At 39.6% G+C, this 23,040-nt stretch overlaps 1 protein-coding gene across 2 annotated transcripts; it reads right to left on the bottom strand.

The window, feature by feature from the left end:
* Positions 1–269: 269 nt before the first annotated feature.
* On the bottom strand, positions 270–20,308 carry LOC311075893 (phospholipid scramblase 1). Of its 2 annotated transcripts, XM_084103575.1 has the most exons (8): positions 20,164–20,308; positions 19,924–20,029; positions 6,862–6,950; positions 6,225–6,267; positions 5,880–6,100; positions 4,198–4,359; positions 1,388–1,546; positions 270–1,297 (listed from the first exon to the last, which is right to left on the bottom strand). In XM_084103575.1, exons 3-8 carry the CDS (start codon positions 6,937–6,939, stop codon positions 1,268–1,270), a joined length of 693 nt encoding a protein of 230 aa, XP_083959701.1. In that variant the 5' UTR covers positions 6,940–6,950; positions 19,924–20,029; positions 20,164–20,308; the 3' UTR covers positions 270–1,267. The 2 variants fall into 2 exon arrangements, with proteins under 2 accessions (XP_083959701.1, XP_083959700.1); XM_084103574.1 differs by lacking the exons at positions 19,924–20,029; positions 20,164–20,308 and adding an exon at positions 7,494–7,600.
* Positions 20,309–23,040: the final 2,732 nt, after the last annotated feature.

Genomic DNA, 23,040 nt, shown 5'->3' with positions numbered 1-23,040 from the left:
TGCACATTTTTTGTTTTTATTTGAAGGCTGAGGCTTCATTAATAAACACATCCCCAATTATCATCATTGGTTTTGAGATGTTACTTGCTGTGAATACCTTGTCTGATAGGCTACAGTATGTGGAATATATAAGGACATCCTGGCTAGTGTCTGTCGCACACGGCTAGAGGCGAATGGCCGGATGATGGGCCTATTTGGGAGAAAGTCCCAGTCCGTCCCTGGATGTACTGTTATTTTCACATCGGCTATACAATGATTAGACAAACGTGTGTAGTTTATAAAATCATGTTTAGCACTAGATATTATATAATATACATAACATTTTAAACAAAACAAACAAACATAAGAACAGTGTCTTGATAGAAATACATTCTGTTAGTCAGACATAAACTATAAGCGGCATGAAGATGCAGATATGCCTAAATTGCAAACCTGAGTCATAACAAACATTAACATTTAATAATAATTAATATCTTACCCAAATAACCTAAAACATTGACATTTTTATATACTTACAGTAAAGACCAGCATTGCCCTCTTCTGGAGAATTTGATTACAACAAAAGAAGTTCTTTAAAAAACAATCATATTTCCAAGCTTATTGTTGACACTACAAATTAAACAAACAAACAATATATAAGCAAAATAAATCACACAATAAATAACAAATTACTACATGTTCATGAACATTTTGACCAACTCTTTAGCTGTTCGCATGCAAAATATATTTTTGTGAAGTAATCAATAAAACTATATAAAGTTTCACAATAAATTATAATTTTGTGTTGTAATGGATAATACTGGTCATTCAGTGCAGGTATTACTGCGAAATTGAATATGCATAGTCGTACTGACAGCTCTTAAAGGAATAGTTCACTTTCTGTTCTTCACACAAATCTCTAGTTTGGCTGTTGTGTCTATTTAATCTCATGGTGAAAAAGGAGCAGCCAGGACATGCGTAAATAGCGACAGATTTATTTATTTTGGGGTGAACTATTCCTTTAAATGCCATTCATAGCATGAGTTATTTTTTTTAATCTGTTATGTGTCGATACAAATATAAAACAATGCACTTTAATCGGTACAACCAGTTCTATCACACACCTGAAGCTACTTCAGTCTCTAAAAGCACCGTTATCCCCTTATACTTCTGGCTTTATATTCACATGCATTCCATAGGGTTTCACAGATGTATGAAGTGCAAAGGTAAACATCTCTTTTCAGCCATTTCCACAGAGCTGGACGTTAGGACACCCTCTGCATAGCAGTTAGTTATTCGACTCAAAAAACATGAAGTCCTGAAAAAAATGAACATAAATGTCATTACTAACACTTTTTTGGCCTTCCTCCCACACTACAAACCATATCCTCCATACACTCCAACTCACAATGAGAAAGCAGGCTCCGATCATCACTGCCTTCATTCTCACATCAAGATCCATAGGGAACTGTATCCCAAAGTTGTCCGAATCCGTGAAAGCCTCTCGGAGAAGTCCTGTCCATTGTTTGCTGATCTTTCCGATGCCAACTTCATCCATGGTTAGAATCTAGACAGAATAAGTAGTACATAACATTTTCAATTGTACTTACAGGGATAGTTCACACAAAATTGAAAATTCTGTCATCTTTTTCTCATCCACATGTTGTTCCAAACCTGTATGAGTTTCATTCTTCTGTTGAGCATAAAAGGAGATATTTTGAAGAATGCTGATGGACAAACAGTTGATGGACCCCATTGACTCCCATAGTATGGAAGAAAAAATATATATATACTATGGAAGTCAATGTGGTCCATTAATTCTTATTTACAAACATTCTTTAAAATATCTTCAAACCTGACTGCATCCACACAAGCAGTGTGCATATGATAGAGCGTGCACAGTATGCTGCCTTAGCAAATCATGCTACATTACTGCCGTTCTCAACTCTGTACCTTGTTTTTAGCACTTACTAGCATGAAGAACAAATATAGACACAGACTGCGCATAGAGGTCAATTTAAGACTCGGACGCCGTTAGATACAAAAACACACCCTGTTTGAGAATGTTGTTTTTAAATTTGATAATATATTATACGAGCAAGATTGTCAATGTGACATTTATTTTATAAAATAGTAAGGTAATTTTAAGGTAATATTAACAACAAAAAGGTAATATTATGTGATGTACATTTTAAACGAATTTTTGATGCTCCCCAATTGACTTTCTACTGATTATAAGTAACTTTGCAAGTACATATTAACTTATTCTACTAACCCTAACCCTAACCTAACAGTCTACTATAGTCTACTAATACTCTAATGAGAGTTAGTTGACATGTAGTTGCAAAGGTTCTTATAGTTAGTAGTGGACCAACAATTTCTATTTAAAACATTATCTCATAACATTATTTATGCCATTGTAATTGCATTCATGCCACCTCTGAGCAGCATTAAACAGTGCGTAAATACATCTAGATGTGGTTTGTGCCACTGCAGTGCAAATATGGCTTTTGTTGATACTGATTTGATTAATAGGGTTAGAAAAACTTTGCCTTTATAAAGGTAAAAAATGCACCTGAAAATCAATTTAAGGGGGCAAATATTGACCCTTAATGGAAAAGGTGTGACTGCAGTCTAAGTGGAAGTACGCAGAAGGATGTTAAATGCCTGAGTGGTATGCCACTCTAAAAAAGTTTGGGAACCACTGATCTCCTGAATAACAGTTCCCCCTAGTGGGCATTTATAGACAGAGCCAAACAGACAGCAGGCAGAAACGCAATGGCGGAAAAAGACTAAAAAGACTAAAATGCATGTTTGAGCTGTTTTAACTGAACGCAACTTACACTGGCATAAAAAAAAAAAAAAAAAAATTGATATTGAATTGATAGATATTGCACTGGCATATCTACAAAAATGTCAATGCCATTGTTTTGTCTCAAGATGCACATCAGTAATGTTTTTTTTTAAAGACACGTTTATAAAAGCTTCTTAAATGTTCTAATCCTGGCTTATTCTAAGCCCTGTCTGTGAAACCAGGCCTATAACAAAAGTTTTTATGATTATTATTATTATTTATATACTTTTTCTGACAATTAAGCATGTTAAATTTCCCCCAACAAATTCTAATGCCTGTATTGCAAATAAAAAAAATAAAAAAATCTAACTAAAATTAGCATAAATTAAAGATGCAACGAATAATATAATGATGTAGAATTATTTTTAATTGAAAATAATGTCAAAAAATCTTAATGATCCTAAAAATAGGCTTTATGTTCTTAATGCAAAAAATAATTTGTATCAGTCTCAGTTTGCCAGTCTAAACAAAGCTTTCAAGGGAATTAAAGGGTTAGTTCACCCAAAAATAAATAAATTCTGTCATAACCCTTATGTCGTTCGAAACCCGTAAGACTTCCGTTCATCTTCGGAACACAAATGAAGATCTTTTAGATGAAATCTGAGAGCTTTCTGTCCCTCCATTGACAGCTGCGCAACTACCACTTTGATGCTTCAAAAAGTTCATAATGAGATTGTTGACGCGTGAGAACAAATCTCATTGGTTCTTGCAGAAGCTCAAACGTGCTGCGTAACACGAGAATGAACCTCATTGGTTCTTGCTGAAGCTCAAACGTGCTGCGTAACACGAGAATTAATCTCATTGGTTCTGCTGAAGCTCAAACGTGCTGCGTAACACGAGAATGAACCTCATTGGTTCTTGCTGAAGCTCAAACGTGCTGTGTAACATGAGAATGAACCTCATTGGTTCTTGCACGTCAAGTGAACATGCTACAGTTTCCGTTTACCACAAATTATGTGAGTTGATGAATGTTTATATGTGAATAAAAGGCTAAATGAAATCTGTTCATCATATAAAGCGATAATGTCTCTTCAGAACATGTGTACTACACCGCTCGATCATATGGATTAGTTAACGATCTTTTTAACTTTTCGAATTGTCAAAATGGTAGTTGCGTAGCTGTCAATGGAGGGACAGAAAACTCTCAGATTTCATCAAAAAGATGTTCATTTGTGATCCGAAGACGAACTGAAGTCTTACTGGTCTGGAACGGCATGAGGGTGAGTAATTAATTACATCATTTTCAGTTTTGTGTGAACTATCCCTTTAAGGGCTGTTTGATACAGAAATCATTCATTTTCAGTGAACGTTAGAAGTATTTAGTGTCTGTGAACATTTAATCACAAATGTTTGAGTTGATGTACCTCAAAGTCCACGTCTGGCAGGCAGCTCCAACCACAGAACGGCCCCTGGAGCTTGAGAACCGGCTCTCTGTGCTCATTCTGTATAGTAAACTTGGGGAGGAAAGGGTGCCATTGCTGTAGAACATATCCCACTGTGTTCCCTGGAGGAGCTTGGATCTCCAACTAAGAGAGGAGAAGAGAGGGTGAAAAGAAGGAATCAACAAAACTGTTCCATTAATCATAACTATTCTGGTATGTTCTACATCTATTTCAAAGCAAACATCTGCAAACAAATGCTGCAATTCTCATAACTACAGTTGTTATCAAAATTATTCAACCCCCATTGCAAACCAGGTTTATTGGCAAAATGTGCAGACTTTCAGCTGTTTGCAAATGAACTAATCAAACAAAACTAATTGAAATAGTTCAACACAACAAATGTTTCAAGTTGTTTCCCCAAATTCAACTGAAAATGCAACTTCTAATGACTTCTGCAGTGTCAAAAAAACAGCACAAATCTGCAAAACAAGTGTTGTCTCAAGCACACATGATGCAACTAATCAAGGGCTTCATTAGTTGCACCAGGTGTGCTTGAGCTAGAACACATGAAATATCTGGCTAGATATTAGGTTTGTTGAGTGTCACGTTTAACTGCATGTTAGAAATATGACTAAGTCAAAAGAATGGTCCAAAAAGTTAAGAGAAAATATCATCGTCCTTCACAAACAAGGAACAGTGTACAAAAAGATCGCAAAGGCACTAAATGTTCCTAGAGACACCGTTGGAAGCATAGTTCGCAAGTTCAGAGTTAAAGAAACAGTGGTTACACTACCTGGACGAGGCAGAAAAAGGAAGCTATCAACGGCTGCAACCAGATTTCTGAGAAGGCAGGTTCAGAAAAACCCTTGAGTGACTGAAAAATACCTGCAGCAAAACTTGGTGGCAACAGGCACTGAGGTTTCAGCTTGCACTGTAAGGTACGCGTTCTAAACACATGCGGTTTCCAAGCCAGAACTCCAAGACTTACACCAATACTGAGCAAAAAGCACAAAAAAGTGCTCAAAATCATAAAAATAAGCCACATAAGTTTTGGGATACTGTTCTCGGCCCTATGGATCAGCAGTATGTATAGAGGAAAAAGAATGAATCATATGCTGAAAAGAAAACTCTGCCTACAGTTAGGCATGGTGGTGCTCAGTGATCCTCTGGGACTGGAAACATGCAGCGTGTAAAAAAACAAGATGGATTCATTGAAGTGTCAGGAAATCCTAGGAGAAAACGTCATGCCATCAGTGAGGAAGCTGAAGCTTGGGCGTCATTGGACCTTCCAACAGGACAATGATCCCAAGCATACCTCAAATTCCATCAAGGCTTAGCTGCAAGATTCTACAATGGCCATCACAGTCACCTGACTTGAACCCCATAGAAAATCTCTGGTGGAATTTGAAGAAGGCGGTTGCAGCACGCAAACCCACGAATATTACTGAACTGGAGACCATTGTTCATGAGGAATGGGATAAGATTCCTCAGAAACACTGCCAGAAGCTGGTGTCTGGTTATACATCTCGTCTACAGCAGGTCATAACAGCAAAAGTACTAAGTACTAAAGATGCTTGCCATGATGGGGTTGAATAATTTTTACACTTTCAATTACAACTGCATATTGGCTATTCTGAGCCATTTTAGCCTTCCAGGCAGATCACCTCTTGCAGACAACATGGGAAACAGCAGGACATGCATTTTAGAGGACGGTTGACTGTGATGATTTCCTGTCCGATGTTATCGAGGACACGGATGGTAAAGGATCTCAGCGGGCCGCAGCACTGACGGGTGAGACAGTCGTTCTCCTCCACCGCATAAAACACGTTCTGACCCATGGAGTTACGGATATCATATTTATTGTTGCTTTCAAAGCCTGCCAGAGCTGCATAAAACACACAAAGGACTTATTATTATTAATGAAATATAAAGTATTTCTATTAAATTACCTATGCATATTTAGGTTTAGGGCAAAAATAGGTCCATCTGTAATAAACTGTTATACATACCTTCAATAAGCTCAACTTTCTGTTTAATAAGAAGTTGATCTACCTGAGAAAGTTGGAAAAACAGGTGATTTATACATATCATACATATGACATACATATTATATATATATATATATATATATATATATATATATATATATACATACACACACACACACACACACACACAGTACAGTACAGTACAGTAGAGGCTAAAAGTGATGTCTGGTGGGAATATTTGTTTTTAATTAATATGAGGAAAGAACAAAACACAAAACTTGGTTAATGTATCTTTCTGTCAAAATTTTAATAAAAAATAAAAAAATAAAAATGCATAGAAAAACAAAAAGCTCACAGGAAAACCCATACATTGACTACAACATAATCAGTTAATATTTTGTTAATTCTCTGTTGTTTTTGCATGCGTTTATACGCATCACAGACTGGCCAAAAATTATGTCCGCAGAATTTGGCATGTTTCATTGCATTATCACAAATAAAACAATTGACTCCAAGCACAACTACACAATAAGCTTTTTAATAGTATTTGAATAAAGGGTTAATATTTAAATGTTGCTACAGTAGGCCAGATATCACTTTTGACCTGTACTATATATATTCCATTTTATTTTTTATGATAATGATGCTGTTATCTAACCTGTGTCAGGTACTCTAATCCCGGTGGACAGCCTGGTATCCCTGGATTGGGAACCATATACATATCCATAGGATGCATGGCTGCCTTATCTTCGTGGTGAAGATGAGAAAAGAAACATTTGTATATTGGTCAATACGTTTTTAGCACCAACTACAGGTGGTTCATTGACAATAAACAAACATGGACATGAATTTAAATAGTCCTGCATAATTGTTCAATAATTCGAAAAGATAGCTTTTGTAACAATAATACTTATCAAAAACATATATAATAATCATAAAATGTTCTCAGAAGAGCAGCATTCATTGAGAGAAAAGGCAATAAGCCATCGAAATCTGAACTAGATAAACATATGAGACTATTTAAATCCTAAAATATCCGTGTATGGAATAACTTAGCCTAGAAATAAGAAGATCATAAATCATAAAATGATTGTAATTTAAGAACATAACAACAAGAATCACAGCAGTTTATGTCATTCCGCGCGTGCGTTCAAGGCTGATCTGCCTGTAGTGACTAACCAAATTTATCCCTCGTACAAATACAAATCAAAAGTATGCTTTATAACCAGAATGACGCTTTCGGATGTGTTAAATCTACTGTACAAATCTATTTACAAGATCAAAACTCACCTGCGTCCTCTTATGATAAGGAGTATAACGGGCTGACTTAAGAGTCTCGGGATCGGCCCCATATTAAACACCGCATTCTATTGGCTGGCATGCTGCTCGCGTGCTCTAAAACCGTTTTTACGTCATTACGCTTTGGTCGAGATTTCCCGGAAGCGAATTAACAAATCCTACTATGGTAAAGCCTTGAGTCATAAATATTAATTACGTAAAATGTAACATTCGCCATGTAATACTATCTGATTGGCTCAAAGGAAGACGTTTGCAGAGGACGTTTGTTAAGTGGGCGCGTGGGCGCTAGCAGAGCCCCTTTCAACCATAGCCTATGCTAGACTTGAATCATGAATATTAATTTAGCCACGGGTCGTCTCTAACGTCAGCACGTCCTAATTAATATTCATAAAGCATTTGCTGGACGCAGACTGTGGTCAAGATTAGCCTACTGTCACCTCCGCAAATCAACATAACGATATTTGTTTTATTAGAAATGGATCAGTATTGAATGTTGACTTGAGTCATCCTATTATATTTCTTGTTTATAAAAATGGATGTATTATGCATTTAAAATGTATATTATTTAAAGTAATACAATATTAGGGAATTGAGTAGCCTACTTGAGGTTGTGTGGTGATAGCAAAAAAAAAAAAAAAAAAAAAAAAAAAAAACCCATCTCATCTGAATTTAGCCAAAGAGTCTGTTATTTAGACATTTCCGATAGCTTGGTGCAGTATATAGGTTCACCCAGGGCCGTTTCTAGCCTTTTTGGCACCCTAGGCGAGATTCCTATTGAGACCCCCATTTTAATTTGGCATTAACAGTTTTACTCACTTAAAAGGACTTTGTTGCACTATGCTGGAGTAAAGTTCATAAATGATCATTCTTTCCCTTATGATTTTGTGAAACTATGTTTGGTGGACCTCTGTCCCTCTAGGGTGGTTCAGGGGCATGCTCCCCCGCAAGAACATTTTGTACATTTTAAGGTTAAATGCATCAATCTGGTACACTTTGAGAGCTCAAAATTAAGAATTTCTTTGAACCGGCTTCAACCCATGAACTGTGCACATTGAACAAAGAAAAACCATCGACTTGTACCTGGACAGAGGTATAGAGTCTCAGTCTACATTACATTATCACTGGTGTTTATGATTTATATTCCTATGACATAAAATCCATATAGCCTATAAAAATTACCGTATAAATGAAAATGAATATTTCAAAAGTATATTTTACATTACACTATAGAATAGGAAAATTACAATACTTTTGTCCTAATTTCTTCACTTGCAAGAAATAAACCCTTGAGCTTTTATTTTGGAGAAAACACCAGATCACCATGCTGATCGCGTGAGCAAAGTGCGCACTTCTCTTTAAATCACGCAGCACAAACAGAATGCTATAGGATACTTAAAGTCTTGTGCTGTTTTATAAAGGCCCTACGATCACGCCCTACGACCTATGCCACTGTAGATATTTAGTGGCGGGAGTCTTTTTGCCAAAAAGACAGGCACTAAGTGCAAATATACGCTTCGTTATAGGAAATGTAGAGTTATAGAGTGGTGCAGGTATGACACTGGAAGTGAGTTAGCATTTTAGCACTCTTGGTTCCATTGTCCTGAAGTCATGGGTTTTTGGTTAAATGGCAGAAATAAGGTCTGTGCTGAACACAGACTCAAGACACTTTTACGTTTTATTCTACGACATAAAATAAATCAGTATTACCCCACTTGTGATTTTTCTAAGCTGTTACGTGTCTTGAAAAAGGTGGTTGTTAACAAGTGGCGAAATGGAACTACACTAAAGGCGAAGCTTGATGACACTGTGAATGAGTGGAATCATGGGAGTTGTTGTCTTCACCTCCACAGCTGCTGAAAAGCAATCTGACTGGACTGGCAGAAATCTTGTTCATGGCTGAGCTAATGTATTAAAGTTATATTAAAGTTTTGTGGTATGAAGCAGGGTGGGGCCAAGAGCCTGGGACATTTTACATTGCTGTTTGTATTATGTTTACATGCCACAGTCGGCCACTGCCGCTCCTTTCGTTTTGTTGTTTATTTTACATTTAAAGTTAAGTTTAACGTCCCCCTTCTTCCCTGAGCTTGAACAGTGTTACAGTTACGCTTGATCACTAAAATTCACATGCTGAATAAGCCTAATCATACAGGTCACTTTATTTGACAAATTGAAATCGTAGGGTAATGCAGCACAGTTTTTTCTTGGTCAAAACAATCATACTAATACATCTGAGTGTGTTGTTACGTTACTCTGTGCGTTCGCTCGGTGACTGTATGAGACCCTTGTTACATATTGCAGTAAGCTAGATCGATATTAGAATAGCCTATCATATTAAAAAGCATGATGACTTGTTGACAACATATGTTGTCATGACTTATTGATCATAATTTATTGCTAATTTCAATGGTTTTATTTACCATTTTTCTGTGTGAATTGTATTAAAATCAGTTGTATTAAAACATCATAATAACTCTTAATTATAATAGCTTGGAACCCACAACAACTATAAAAAAACAACAACAAAAATGTCTTATTTATTTATTTTCATAGATTATAACAAGTGAGATTTAAATTATATTTTGACAACTGACCAAGGAAATGTCCCTTGTTTTAATTTCAGAAATCTGTTCATCTTAGCTGTGTATGAAGCTATTTTCCCTTTGTTCAGAGTCAGACCGATCCACCTTGGTTTGGCATTTGTCTCTACATGGTCTCTAGAAGATATCTCAGCAGTGACCACAGGAGTGCAGTATTGAGCTAACACATAGCCGTGGCTGTAATCAGTGGAGAAACGGTCCAAAAATTGTGATCAGGTTGTAGGATCACCTGGGTTGAGTCCAAGGCTATGTTGAAATCCCCCCTATACCCACACTATTTGAGGGGACAAGAATTTGTTTGTGTCCAAAACCAGTTCAATCCCATAACGCACCTAAGAAACGAGTGTAAAATCAATGTACACTGAATGGCTTGCTGCTGGACTAGAGAACACCCATGATCCACCCACTGAATTCGATCACTCATTTTCATTCAGTCATTCAGCAGACTATATTGGAGTCATGTAGGGAACAGTGAATGAGGGTATAGGAGGTGATTTCAGATACAGCCCAAGACTCCTGTGTCTGACTACAAACCAGTTTGACCAAACTGTCAGCACAAACATTTAATGCAGAGGGGGGAAAACAGCTCAAATATTAAATATAATTTAGTTTTTAGGCTTAGATTCATGCTGGTTTAAACCAGCTGTTCTCAACTGGTTAGTCGTGGCCCAAAAATGGATCACAGGTCTGTTCTGATAGAACAGAAGGGAATATACTAAAACACGACCCAGGATATTTACTTGCAACATGATTTGTGCAGTCAACAATGCTATCCAGCGGCCTACAATTTTTAACTATGCTTGGACTATTACCACCTGAGATACTTCGGAATAGGTTGTATTTAACTATGACTCAAATTCGGAGCATGTAATGTTTGCCTGTCCTACATAATACTAGGGCATGATAACTTTTCAAAATTATGAGGTCAGAGAGCATTCTGTTACCGAACAGGCACAGTGTGGACTCATGATTAAACCTGTCTGGATAAAAATTCTCTCCACTCAGTAAAGTAGGCTAAAATTCCTCTTTGCTGGTGCTGAAAATGTAGGCAATGGCAACTTAATCCAGTGTATTAAATTGTTTCAATCTGTCCCTGTTTTAGTCCAAAAGACAAATCGCACTTCACTTCCTGGATGGCAGTACCCTTATGAAAAAGAAGTTTATGTAAGTGTGCTATTAGTACATTTCTTTCTTTCTTTTTTTTAAATAATAATATTTGTATGTACCTCTGAGAAATATACTTTATGTACTTCTCAGAAATATACTTAAAATTGCACTTTATATAGCACAGTATATCTATATTTGTACTTTTGATGGTGATCTACTTAAAAGTATAATAAAACTTTTCCAGCAATCAATGTTTTTAATGATATACAGTAGGGGGCGCCCTGAAATAGTACAGAATCTCCGGATCAAAACACAGGCGAAGAAGAAGCAGAAACAAGTGATATGCTGCATATCAATTTGCCTACTTATACTACGCCCTAAAAGTATGTCCTCTTTTTGTGAAGAAAAAGTACATACTTTTGAGTTGTTGTATTTTTATTCCCCCTAAATGACTAAGAATTCCATCACACATCTCCATAACCAGTCACAGGAACGAAACACAAGATCCAGTTGCGAATGAAAGATAATGTATTTAATTAGACAAGATCAAGACTGGATGGACTGATGTAGAGATGCAGGTCGGTGTTCAGGTCTTGGCAGCGAGGAGACTGCAATGGGCTGAAGTCCAATGACCCTCGTAGAAGTACACCAATAGTGAATTGATCAGTCCAAGTCCAAGTCTAGAGCAAGCCGGTAACTCAGAAACTGGAGACAGAAAAGCACTGACAGGGCAAGGAGACAAGGCATGAGCAGTAGAACGATCTGACACTGAACACGACAAACACAAGACTACTTATAGGACACATAAACGAGCCGAACCTGTGGCTGATCTGATTGCTCGTTGGTAATTAAGTGACGCTGATTGGCAATCAGACCAGGACAGTACACACAAAGATGAACAGGCAAACCTGCGAACCGTGACATTACCCCACCCCCTAAGAGCGTCTCCTGACACTCTCAGAGGGACCTACCTGTCGATTGTAGGGAGTGGTCCAATATGTCTCTTGCAGGAACCCAACTTCTCTCCTACGGGCCAATGAATTTGGGAGTAAGTTTTCTACAGACAGAGTGGAGAGGGACATCGATTGGCCTGGGCCTTGGTGCGCAAACTCACCCGGAGGAGAGTCTCTCTGGCTTTCCTCCAGGTGCGTTGGCACCTCTGGACAAAGGCGTGAGCAGAGGGAACCGCGACTTTGGACTCTAGACTAGGAAAAATTGGTGGCTGGTAACCTAAACTACATTCAAAGGGAGACAGGCCTGTGGACGACACTGGTAATGAGTTATGTGCGTACTCAACCCATGAGATATGCTGACTCCAAGAGGACGGATTCTGTGACGCTAAACATCACAACCCCCGTTCCAAATCCTGGTTGGCCCGCTCTGTTTGACCGTTGCTCTGGGGATGGAACCCGGAGAAAAGACTAACCCTCACCGCCAGCAATCGACAAAACTCTCCAAAATTTGGATATGAACTGGGGACCCCTGTCAGAAACCACGTCTCTCTTGAGGCCATGAAGACGAAAGACGTGGTCTATGACAGCAACCGCTGTCTCTCTGGCAGAAAGTAATGTGGGCAGAGGAATGAAATGAGTAGCCTTCGAGAACCTGTCCACCATGGTTCAAAACACCATGTTACCCTGTGAGGGAGGGAGGCCCGTAACGAAATCTAGTGCAATGTGTGATCAGGGTCTCGAAGGAACTGACAACGGTTGAAGGAGCCCAGCAGAAGGTCGATTGGAAGTCTTACAACTGGCACAAACCAAGCAGGCAAATACAAAACAACGTTTGTCGCAAGCCATAGATTGCCACCAGAACCATTGCTTAATAAGAAAAATGGTACGATTAACCCCCGGATGACAAGCCACCTTAGAACAATGACCCCACCGAATGACGTTGGACTGTAATCTCTCAGGCACGAAAAAACGATCTGGTGGGCACCCGGGCGGAGGCGTTAACCCATGTAAAGCCGTGCGGACCTTCGACTCGATCTCCCAAGTTAGCATTGAAACAACACATCTCTGTGGTACGATGGACTCGGGAGAAACCGGGCATTCAGATTGGTCAAAAACACAGGACAACACATCAGGTTTGATGTTCTTGGACCCTGGACGTAGGAGATAGAAAAATTTAAGCGACCAAAAAAGTACCCACCAAGCCTGCCTAGAGTTTAGTCTTTTAGCGGATCTGATGTATTCTAGATTCTTGTGATTGGTCCAGACGATGAAGGGTACCCCCGAACCCTCCAACAAATGACGTCACTCCTCCAAGGCTAACTTGACTGCCAACAATTCTCTATTACCAATGTCGTAATTGCGTCCGGCGGATGACAAACGATGAGAAAAATAAGCGCACGGCTGCACCTTGCCGTCCGCAGAAGAGCGCTGGGAGAGAACCGCACCAACCCCCACCTCTGATGCGTCGACCTCCACCACAAACTACTATGAATCCCAAAAAGGGTACAGACTGTGCATGAAAAACGCATTTCTCCACCTTGACATGAAGCCCATTCTCCAACAACCTCTGAAGCACTTATCTGACGTGCTGAACATGTCCCTGGAGAGATGGGGAAAATATCAAAATGTCATCCAGGTAAATGAACTGGTCGACCATGTCTCTCAGCACGTCATTGACGAGTGCCTGGAAAACCGCAGTGGAGTTGGACAGCCCAAAAGGCATGACCAGATATTCAAAGTGCCCCCTGGGTGTGTTAAAGGCAGTTTTCCACTAATCCCCCTCCCTAATGCGGACCAAATGATAGGCGTTGTGTAGGTCCAGCTTTGTGAAAAAGGAAGCACCATACAGTCTCTCAAAAGCCGAAGACATCAGCGGCAAATGATATGAATTCTTTACCGTGATGCTGTTCAGTCCTCGATAATCAATACAAGGACGCAGGGAACCGTCTTTCTTTACCACAAAGAACCCCGCCCCTGCAGGAGATGAGGAAGGGCGGATGAGTTTGGCTGCTAGAGAATCAGAAATATACGAATCCATGTCCTCCCTCTCAGGAGCGGAAAGTGAGTATAATCTGCCCTTAGGCGGAGACGTACCTGGCAATAAGTCTATTGCACAGTCATAATGACGATGTGGAGGAAGAGAAGCAGCTCGAGACTTACTAAACACTTCCTTCAGATTGAGGTACTCACTGGGCACGTTAGACAGGTCTGCCTGTTCATCCTGCAACACAGAACAAGACACAGAAGAACACGCAGACACCAAACAAGACGCATGACAATTCTCGCTCCAAGACATGACAGTGTTCTGACACCAGTTTATATGAGGGTTGTGGAGTGTGAGCCAGGGGTGACCCAAGACGACGGGAGCAAAAGCAGAGTCAATTAACAAAAAATGAATTTCTTCCACATGGTTGCCTGATGTGATGAGACTCACCGGTCTGGTAGAGTGTATGATGGATGACAGAGGTTGTCCACCCAGTGCATTGACGGAGATGGGATGAGTGAGTGGAATGACTGGAATCCTGAGTCTCTGGGCCAGGTGTCAGTCATTGAAACTCCCCTCCGCTCCAGAGTCCACCAAAGCGTCACACAGATGATGCGTAGCAGCCCATTACAGTCTGACCAGGAGGAGCGTGGCAGATATAGAGGATTTTTCCAAGGAAATGCCATCCGTCAGTAACCTCTTAACTACTGACGGGCTTTGACTTTTACAGGACACTTCACAGCAAAGTGTCCCGCAGCTCCATAATAGAGACACAGTCCCTGTGTTCTCCGTCGCTCCTTCTCCTCCGGGAAAGACGAGCTCTGCCCACCTGCATGGGTTCAGGATCGAATGAGGAATGACCGTATTGCAGGAGTTGATGAAGGGAAGATCCTTCATAGATGGAACCAGGCTTCTCTGGACATGATGATCTCGATGCTGCAGCTGCGCGTCCAGTCGTATAGCCAGATCAATCAAGTCATCTAACGCTGTGGGTAACTTCAGGGCGTAGATCTCATTCTGGATACGGCCGGCCAACCCATGCAGAAATCTGTCCCACTGCGCCTTGACGTTCCACTTACACTCCGCAGCCAGCGTGCAGAACTCGATGGAATAATCAGTTATGGTCCTGTTACCCTGACGTAGATCTGCGAACACTCTGGCCGCTTCTCTGCCTGACACGGCACGATCAAACGCCTTCTTGAGTTCATCACTGAAGGTCTGAAATGAGGCAAGACACTGATGTCCCTGTTTCCACACTGCTGTTCCTTAGAGCGCCGCTTGTCCTGACAGCAGTGTTATCATGAAAGCCACTTTGGACTCTTCAGTGGGGAATGATGTCTGCTGTAGAGCAAAAAACAGACAGCGACCACTTGGTCAGAAATGCACAGCATAATTGTTGCTCACCAGAATAGGAAGCTGGTGGTGGCAATCGAGGTTCCGTGCTGCGAGCGGAGCGGTCTGCGAGTGGAACAGCGGGTGGTTGGTTGGGCGCAGTGTGCTTGTGGGCAGGCTCGATCTTTAGATTTTGTAGCTGGGTGGTCAAGTTCCGAAACCTGCGTTACCAAGGCCTGAACAGCACAACCCGTAGCCATGATCTGATCTTCTTGACGTTCCAAACGAGCATTGTTTTTAGTCAGAATGTCTCTCAGTTCAGCAGCATTCACTGGATCCATAATGGTCAGATCGTTCTGTCACGGGAACGAAACACAAGATCCAGTTGCGAATGACAGATGATTTATTTAAATAGAGAGAAACAAGATCAAGACTGGATGGACTGATGTAGAGATGCAGGTCGGTGTTTAGGTCTTGGCAGCGAGGAGACTGCAATGGGCTGAAGTCCGATGACCCTCTTAGAAGTACATCAATAGTGAATTGATTAGTCCAAGTCCAAGGCTAGAGCAAGCCGGTAACTAAGGAACTGGAGACAGAAAAGCACTGACAGGGCAAGGAGACAAGGCGTGAGCAGTAGAACGATCTGACACTGAACACGACCAACACAGGACTACTTTTTTTATTTATTTAACCTTTATTTAACCAGGTTAGTCTCATTGAGATAGAAAATCTCTTTTTCAAGAGAGACCTGGCCAAGATAGCAGAACAAATTTGATCACACAATCACAAAACAAATACAAAAGAGGCAAAGACAACTCAAGTGCGTTTCAATTAAATAAAAAGTGCCATTAATTAAAACATTTGCACTTGTGGATGGACTCACGTTCTATAGTTTTAACATAACCTTTAAAATCATTTAAGGAAATTAGACACTGTAGATTAAGTGTTTTCTGTAGGTCATTCCAAGTCGAAGGCGCAACAAACATGAAAGCCTTTTAGATCAACTCTGTCCAGGCTTGAGGTACATTCAATGAAATAGTTTTCTGGGACCGTAAACCATAAGTACTCTGTGTAAAAGAAAGAAATTTGGATATGTAACATGGGAGCCTGTCTATTTGAGACAGAGAGGCGATTTGACAGAGAGGGCAAATTCACTGTGGAGTAAAGTGTACAGTGATGAGTGAGGGGTCTGCAATTTGAAATAAACTTTAAAGCTCCATGAAACACAGCATCCAACATCTGAAGACACTTTGATGGGGCATTTATATACAACAGATCACTATAATCAATCATAGAGAGAAATGTGGTATCGACTAGCGTTTTTCTGGCAGAAAAAGTAAAACAAGATTTATTCCTAAAGAAAAAACCTAGCTTCAATTTCAACTTTTTTACTAGATTCTGTATATGAAGCTTAAAAGAAAGGTGATCATCAATTAAAAATCCTAAATATTTATAAGATGAAACTACCTCAATTGTTTTACCATGATTAGTAACAATATTCAGGTCCAAGTAATTTTTTCTTGAGTTTGAAAAGACTATTAATTTGGTCTTCTCTGCATTAAGCACAAGCTTTAATTGATAAAGCTGTGCTTGCACTCTATCGAAAGCAGTTTGCAAGCATTCATACGCCTTCCTAATGGTAGCTGCACAACAATAAATAACCGTATCATCTGCATAAAAATGGAAAAATGCATGTTGGACATTTTCCCCCAGACAGTTTATATAAATAGTGAATAAAAGTGGCCCCAGAATGGAGCCCTGTGGGACCCCTTTACAGATTGATACATATTTCGACGTTAGGCCATCAACTTGCGTAGCTTGAGTCCTATCAGCGAGGTAGTTGATAAACCATCCTACAGTGTGCTGAGACATACCTATACTAATCAGTCTCTGAACTAGTATGCTATGGTCAACAGTGTAAAATGCTTTGGACAGATCAATGAACAGAGACACACAGTGTTTCTGATTGTGGCAGGATGGATTGTGGTTGGATTCAGTCCCTCCTCCCCATTTGGTTATATTGGCTTTATCCTTTCTAGCCGGTTTATGATTGGCTCGTGGTGGCCAATCATGTCAGGAGGAGCATGTTATAGCTCGAACGTAACCCCGGGTAGTGCGTGATGCTGGAGGCTCGTGTTGTTTGGGTTCACCCAGTTTTTGGTGGTGTCGCAGGTATGTAGAGGTCATTTGTAAATGTTGTACTGTTGCTGGTTTGCTTGGGGTTTATGTAGGATTCCGATTTTCCATAGAACTCCTTGCTTTGTTGCGGCTACCCCGTTTTCCATCGGATTGAACGGAATAACGTGTTATTTTTGACTCGCGCACTGCGCATTGCCTGCGAGATTCGTGTGTCAGCGCGCTGTTGCTCAGGTAAGTAGTTTTACATTTGTGCTAGCCTATGTGGCTGCCTTATTTGGGTGGTAGTTTAATAGAACTATTATTGTGTGTTTTAGGGATAGCTACCATCGCAAGGAAGCGTTTGCGGCCTGCCTTGGGGCAACTGCTGCTTTGCTTTGCTTTGTGCTGTTAATGCACGTCTCTCCTAGCTAGGTGCGGAACTTTGTTTCGCCGAGTCCGAGTTAATGGACTGAGTTCATCTTTCAAAGAAATTGCATCATAGGCCACTTGTGTGGCCGACTGAGTATCTGCCCTCATTCAGTTATCCACGGATGAATGTGTTTGTTACGTGATTTAATTGTGATCGTTTGAGTGGGTTGTGCGTCCTTGTTTCTTAACGATTATTTCATTTGTCTCGTTTGTTTGTTTATTCCATTTACCAGTGTTACTGTGTTTTGCAAAGTTATTTCATTCGTCCTTTTTGTGATTTTCATTTACCAGTATTACTGTGTTTTGTAAAGTTATTTCATTCGCCCCTTTTGGTTTATTTCATGTTTGTTGTTTTGCAACGTTATTTCAATTGCCTTTTTGTTTATTAGCATTATTTGTTGTTTTGTAATATTATTTTATTGTCCCTTAGTTTGTTTATTTCATTGATTAGCATTACTGTTGTTTTGTAACATTATTTCATTTTTTTGTTGTTTACTTACTTTATCAGTACTGCTGTTGTTGGTAAAGTTATTTTGTTTTTGTCATTGTGGTGTTAGTCTGATTTCTGGTTTGAAATTATGACCTGTAGTTAATTTTGTTTATTCTGTCCTTGTTATATGTTGAGGAGCTGAGTGCTGACGGTGGGGACGGCGCGCTCGAGGTGGTGGGCCCTCCTTGGTGTGTAGTGTGGGTACCTTCACAGTGTGATCATTGCTGTGCTGGTGGTGTGGTTGCGCACGTGCGTTGGGGTGGATTATTTGGACCCTCATTCCCGAGTCGCTGGACGCCCACCAGTAAGCCTCAAGCTCGGTCTTGTGAGTGTGCGTGTGTGAGAGACACCCTGTCAGTACACTCATTCACCCATCTCATGTGCTATTTATTGTTTTATTGATGATGATGAATTGTTCAATCCATTGGATTGTTGTGAATTTAGATATATTGTGATATGGTATTAACTCTCCCCAGAGTGTAGTGTTTTAGGAATGTGCTGACGTCAGCTTTCAGAGTGTTTACTACTTTTGCTGTGAATTTGATCAATAAAATTGTATTTTTTTGTATGGAACCATTTCTCTGTTTGTTCAGTGCCCGAACCTGATGGCCTAATTCTATAGAAGCCTTGGTGGTTACTTACAGTTCCCCGGGTTAGATCTCGGGGTGGCGTAGTCGAGTTACATTACTGCCGCTGCTACATTATCATCAAGTGCTTTGACTATATCATTCATTACTTTTATAGCAGCAGTGGTAGTGCTGTGTTTTTTCCTGAAACCAGATTGATGCTTAGATAAAATTGACTGAGGATTTAAATACTCTTTCACTTGTTCACTAACCAAAGATTCCAACACTTTGGCAAATGCTGAAAGTTTGGAAATGGGTCTGTAATTATTAGGCAAGGTAGGGTCACCTCCTTTCAAAAGTGGTAAAACATAAGCAGACTTGCATACCTTGGGAATTTTGTTTGTGACCAGTGAAAGATTAAAAAGATGAGTCAGAGGTTCAGCTAGGATATCTTCTTCTTCGGTAAATTATATTGGCAGCTTGCAATCATTGTGCATAAAAAAAAATAAAATAAAATAAAAAAAAAACTTTAACATCCTATAGGACCAAAGCCCAAGCTTCAGCTGGCGCTGTGTGTTCAGCTCATCCAGCTTCCACCCTGAACTTCTCAACCTCCAAAAAAAAAAAGAGAAACCTAAATTCTAGCTAGAATATCTGCAGCTAATTTCAAAACTTATAGGACACATAAACGAGCCACACCTGTGGCTGATCTGATTGCTCATCAGCGCAGTTGGTAATTAAGCAACGCTGATAGGCAATCAGACCAGGACCGTACACACAAACATGAACAGACAAACCTGCAAACCGTGACATAACCTTTACAAATCCAAAAGATTTGGCATTACCTTCAGGTTTTGAGCACTGTCCGCTGGTTAGAAATTTCAGGGGGAGTCCGTGCCAAACTCAGTCAGGATTCGGGTGCTCTTGAGGCTTGATGGGATTATCCAGGTTCTGATAATAGGTATGAAGAAAATGTATTCTGAGACTTGTTTTAGAGAGGTTTACGAATCACCACATTCAATGGTTTCATTTTAATAAAGTACAGAATAAAAAATCTGCATAAAAAAAACATGAGAAGTCTTCACCAGGAGGTCACTGTCAAAAGTTTCACATTTTATACTCTTCAGAGTTACAGGATTTCTTCTAAGTACAGCATTTGGCATAACAGAAAGACAGCATTCAGCAAATCGATCAGTTTAGGCTCCTTGGAGTTCCTAGAACTGTGTATACAAGTTCCTCTTTTTCTGGTCGCTTGTAGATGCAAGCTTGTTGACATAACTGAACATTTGCTGAGCTCTTCTTGCCTGCAGCAACAGTTTTTCACACATTCACCAATTTTCATAGCAAAGCAAATGCTATATATGTGTTGGTCTTTACTCTGACTCTTACTCTGTTTGTTTTTTTAACAGGAAATCTATGCGTCAACAGTTTAGAAAATGACAGGGTTGCATGTTGCTTCCATCTCTAATGGACAGTGTTGATGTTTCTCTTTTTTCAGTAAATTGTTTTTCCATTTCATATTTTAAACAAATTTCTTCACAATGCTTTTCCCCAATTAACTGTTTTATAAGTTCCATCAATCTTTTATTTAATCTTTCTTGTTGCCTAATTATTCGCATCATCATCTCTCTTTCTTTGGGGATGATTTTCTTCTTATGAGGATTTTCCCTTCCTTCCGTCTTTGTTCCTTCTTGGCCTCCTTCTTTGCTTTTTTTGTCTCGTTTCCTTTGCAGATTTTCTACAATCAAATCATCCATAAAAATTGCAAGTTTTTTACTTGGTACATTTTTTTTTCCCTTTGTCCAGAGAGTTTATCATGGAAGTAGCAGAAGAGTAGACAAGCTTACTAGACAAACTATCACATCATCAAATAGCGTATTTAACAGTTGCTCTCTGTCGCTTAGTTACGTGCATCCTGTCATGTAAACTGACCTGTCAGTCATTGTCATAAAATATCCCCACTGAAACCCTGTCGATCAGAGCGTGGCAAGCCGAAGTGGCGGCTAAAAATAGTTTGAGAGTAGCAGGACATGTGCCTGCTGACAGCTTTTCCTGTAGAAACTCCAGCTCTGAAACTATCTGGCAGTGGATTGGGTCTGCATGATGTATAGTGCACCACCTTTCAAAGACGCGCCACTTAAGGGCGTATATTCTTCTAGTGGAGGGAGCCCTAGCACTGGGAGTCCAGTATCTTTTAGCCGGTCCCCCTCAGGGGCCAGACCTGAAGATGGAGCTTCCAATCCCTGTGAGTGACCTCCTGTCTGGACTGTGGTAGATTTTCCCCTACGCACCTGACTTAAGGTAAACCTAGTTTACCAGACACCTATGAATTTATACTCTACTAAGCGTACTTCAATACCTGTTTGAGTCGGCCGACGTTTCAACCTTTTTGAACACTATCACTCGGGAATAAGGTCTCTAGTGCTCCACTAAACAGTTTCACTTGAGAATAGAAGTAAGATCTCTAGTGTTTACTCTGATGCACAGCAATAATCAAACAGACTCCAAACAATGCCTTCGAATATGCTTTAATCATGGCCGGAGGATCTCAGACCAATTTCAGAGAGAATCCCACCAGCAAAAAGAATACAACAGTTTTAGTATAGAATAGGAGCATGGCAGAGGTGACATGATTCATTACATAATTTTTCTAGAATATGATTGGTTCTTCATTCTGTGTTGAGGAAAAATTTTATTCATTCATTGCAATAGGCGAGGAAGAATTTTCTAAACTTGTTAAATCATCTAAATCGACAACATGCATGTTAGACCGTATACCGACTAAGCTATTGAAAGAGATGCTTCCAGAGGTCATAGATCCTCTTCTTAATATCATTAATTCATCTTTGTCATTAGGCTATGTACCAAAAACTTTTAAGCTGGCTATGATTAAACCGCTTGTTAAAAAAATGCAACTTGATCCTACAGAATTAGTCAATTACAGGCCGATCTCGAATCTACCTTTTCTGTCAAAAATACTTGAAAAGGCGGTATCCTCACAACTATGTTTCTTTTTAGAAAGAAATGGTATCTGCGAGGATTTCCAGTCATAGACCGTACCATAGTACTGAGACAGCTCTCATTAGTCACAAATTATTTCCTTTTATAATCCGATCGTGGCTGTATCTCTCTATTAGTGTTACTTGATCTTAGTGCTGCCTTTGATACAATTGACCACAACATTCTTTTAAATAGACTCGAAAATTATGTTGGCATTAGTGGAGTTGCATTAGCATGGTTTAAATCATACTTATCTGACCGTTATCAGTTTGTAGCAGTAAATGAAGAGATGTCTTATCGATCACAAGTTCAGTATGGCGTACCACAAGGCTCAGTACTAGGACCGTTGCTGTTCACTCTGTACATGCTAACCTTAGGAGATATCATTAGGAAGCATGGCATTAGTTTTCACTGTTATGTTGATGATACTCAGCTCTATATTTCTTCACGCCCTGACGAAACTTACCAATTCACAAAATTAACGGAATGCATAGCTGATATAAAAAACTGGATGACTAGTAATTTCCTACTACTTAATTCTGAAAAAACAGAGATTCTAATTATTGGACAAAAAACGTCCTCACGTAATAACCTAGAATACTGTCTAACACTTGATGGCTGCTCTGTTAAGTCTTCGTCGTCGGTTAGGAACCTGGGTATGCTCTTTGATACCAATCTTTCATTAGAAAGTCAAGTGTCTAGTATCTGTAAAACTAAATTTTTCCATCTTAAAAATATATCTAAATTATGTCATATGCTCTCAATGACAAATGCGGAACAATTAGTTAATGCATTCATGACATCAAGACCATATTAGCCCGGTTCTGTAAACACTGCATTGGCTCCCTATTAAACATTTTATACATTTTAAAGGGGGCATATCATGCCAAATGCACTTTTTTAGCCCTTAAATGCATGTTGTTGTATATTTGGAGTGTTTAGAAGTACAGAAAATATGAAAT

The sequence above is a fragment of the Abramis brama genome (assembly GCF_963993115.1).
Source record: "Abramis brama genome assembly, chromosome: 24".
Lineage (NCBI taxonomy): Eukaryota > Metazoa > Chordata > Actinopteri > Cypriniformes > Leuciscidae > Abramis > Abramis brama.
This window is presented reverse-complemented; position numbering and strand designations above follow the sequence as displayed.

Coding starts and splice junctions, on each gene's coding strand:
- LOC311075893 (XM_084103575.1), bottom strand. CDS start 6,939: ATGCATCCTATGGATATGTATATGGTTCCCAATCCAGGGATACCAGGC. Junction 6,268..6,861: donor GATTAGAGTACCTGACACAG/GTTAGATAACAG, acceptor CAACTTTCTCAG/GTAGATCAACTTCTTATTAA. Junction 4,360..5,879: donor TCCCATGTTGTCTGCAAGAG/GTGATCTGCCTG, acceptor CTCCTCTCTTAG/TTGGAGATCCAAGCTCCTCC.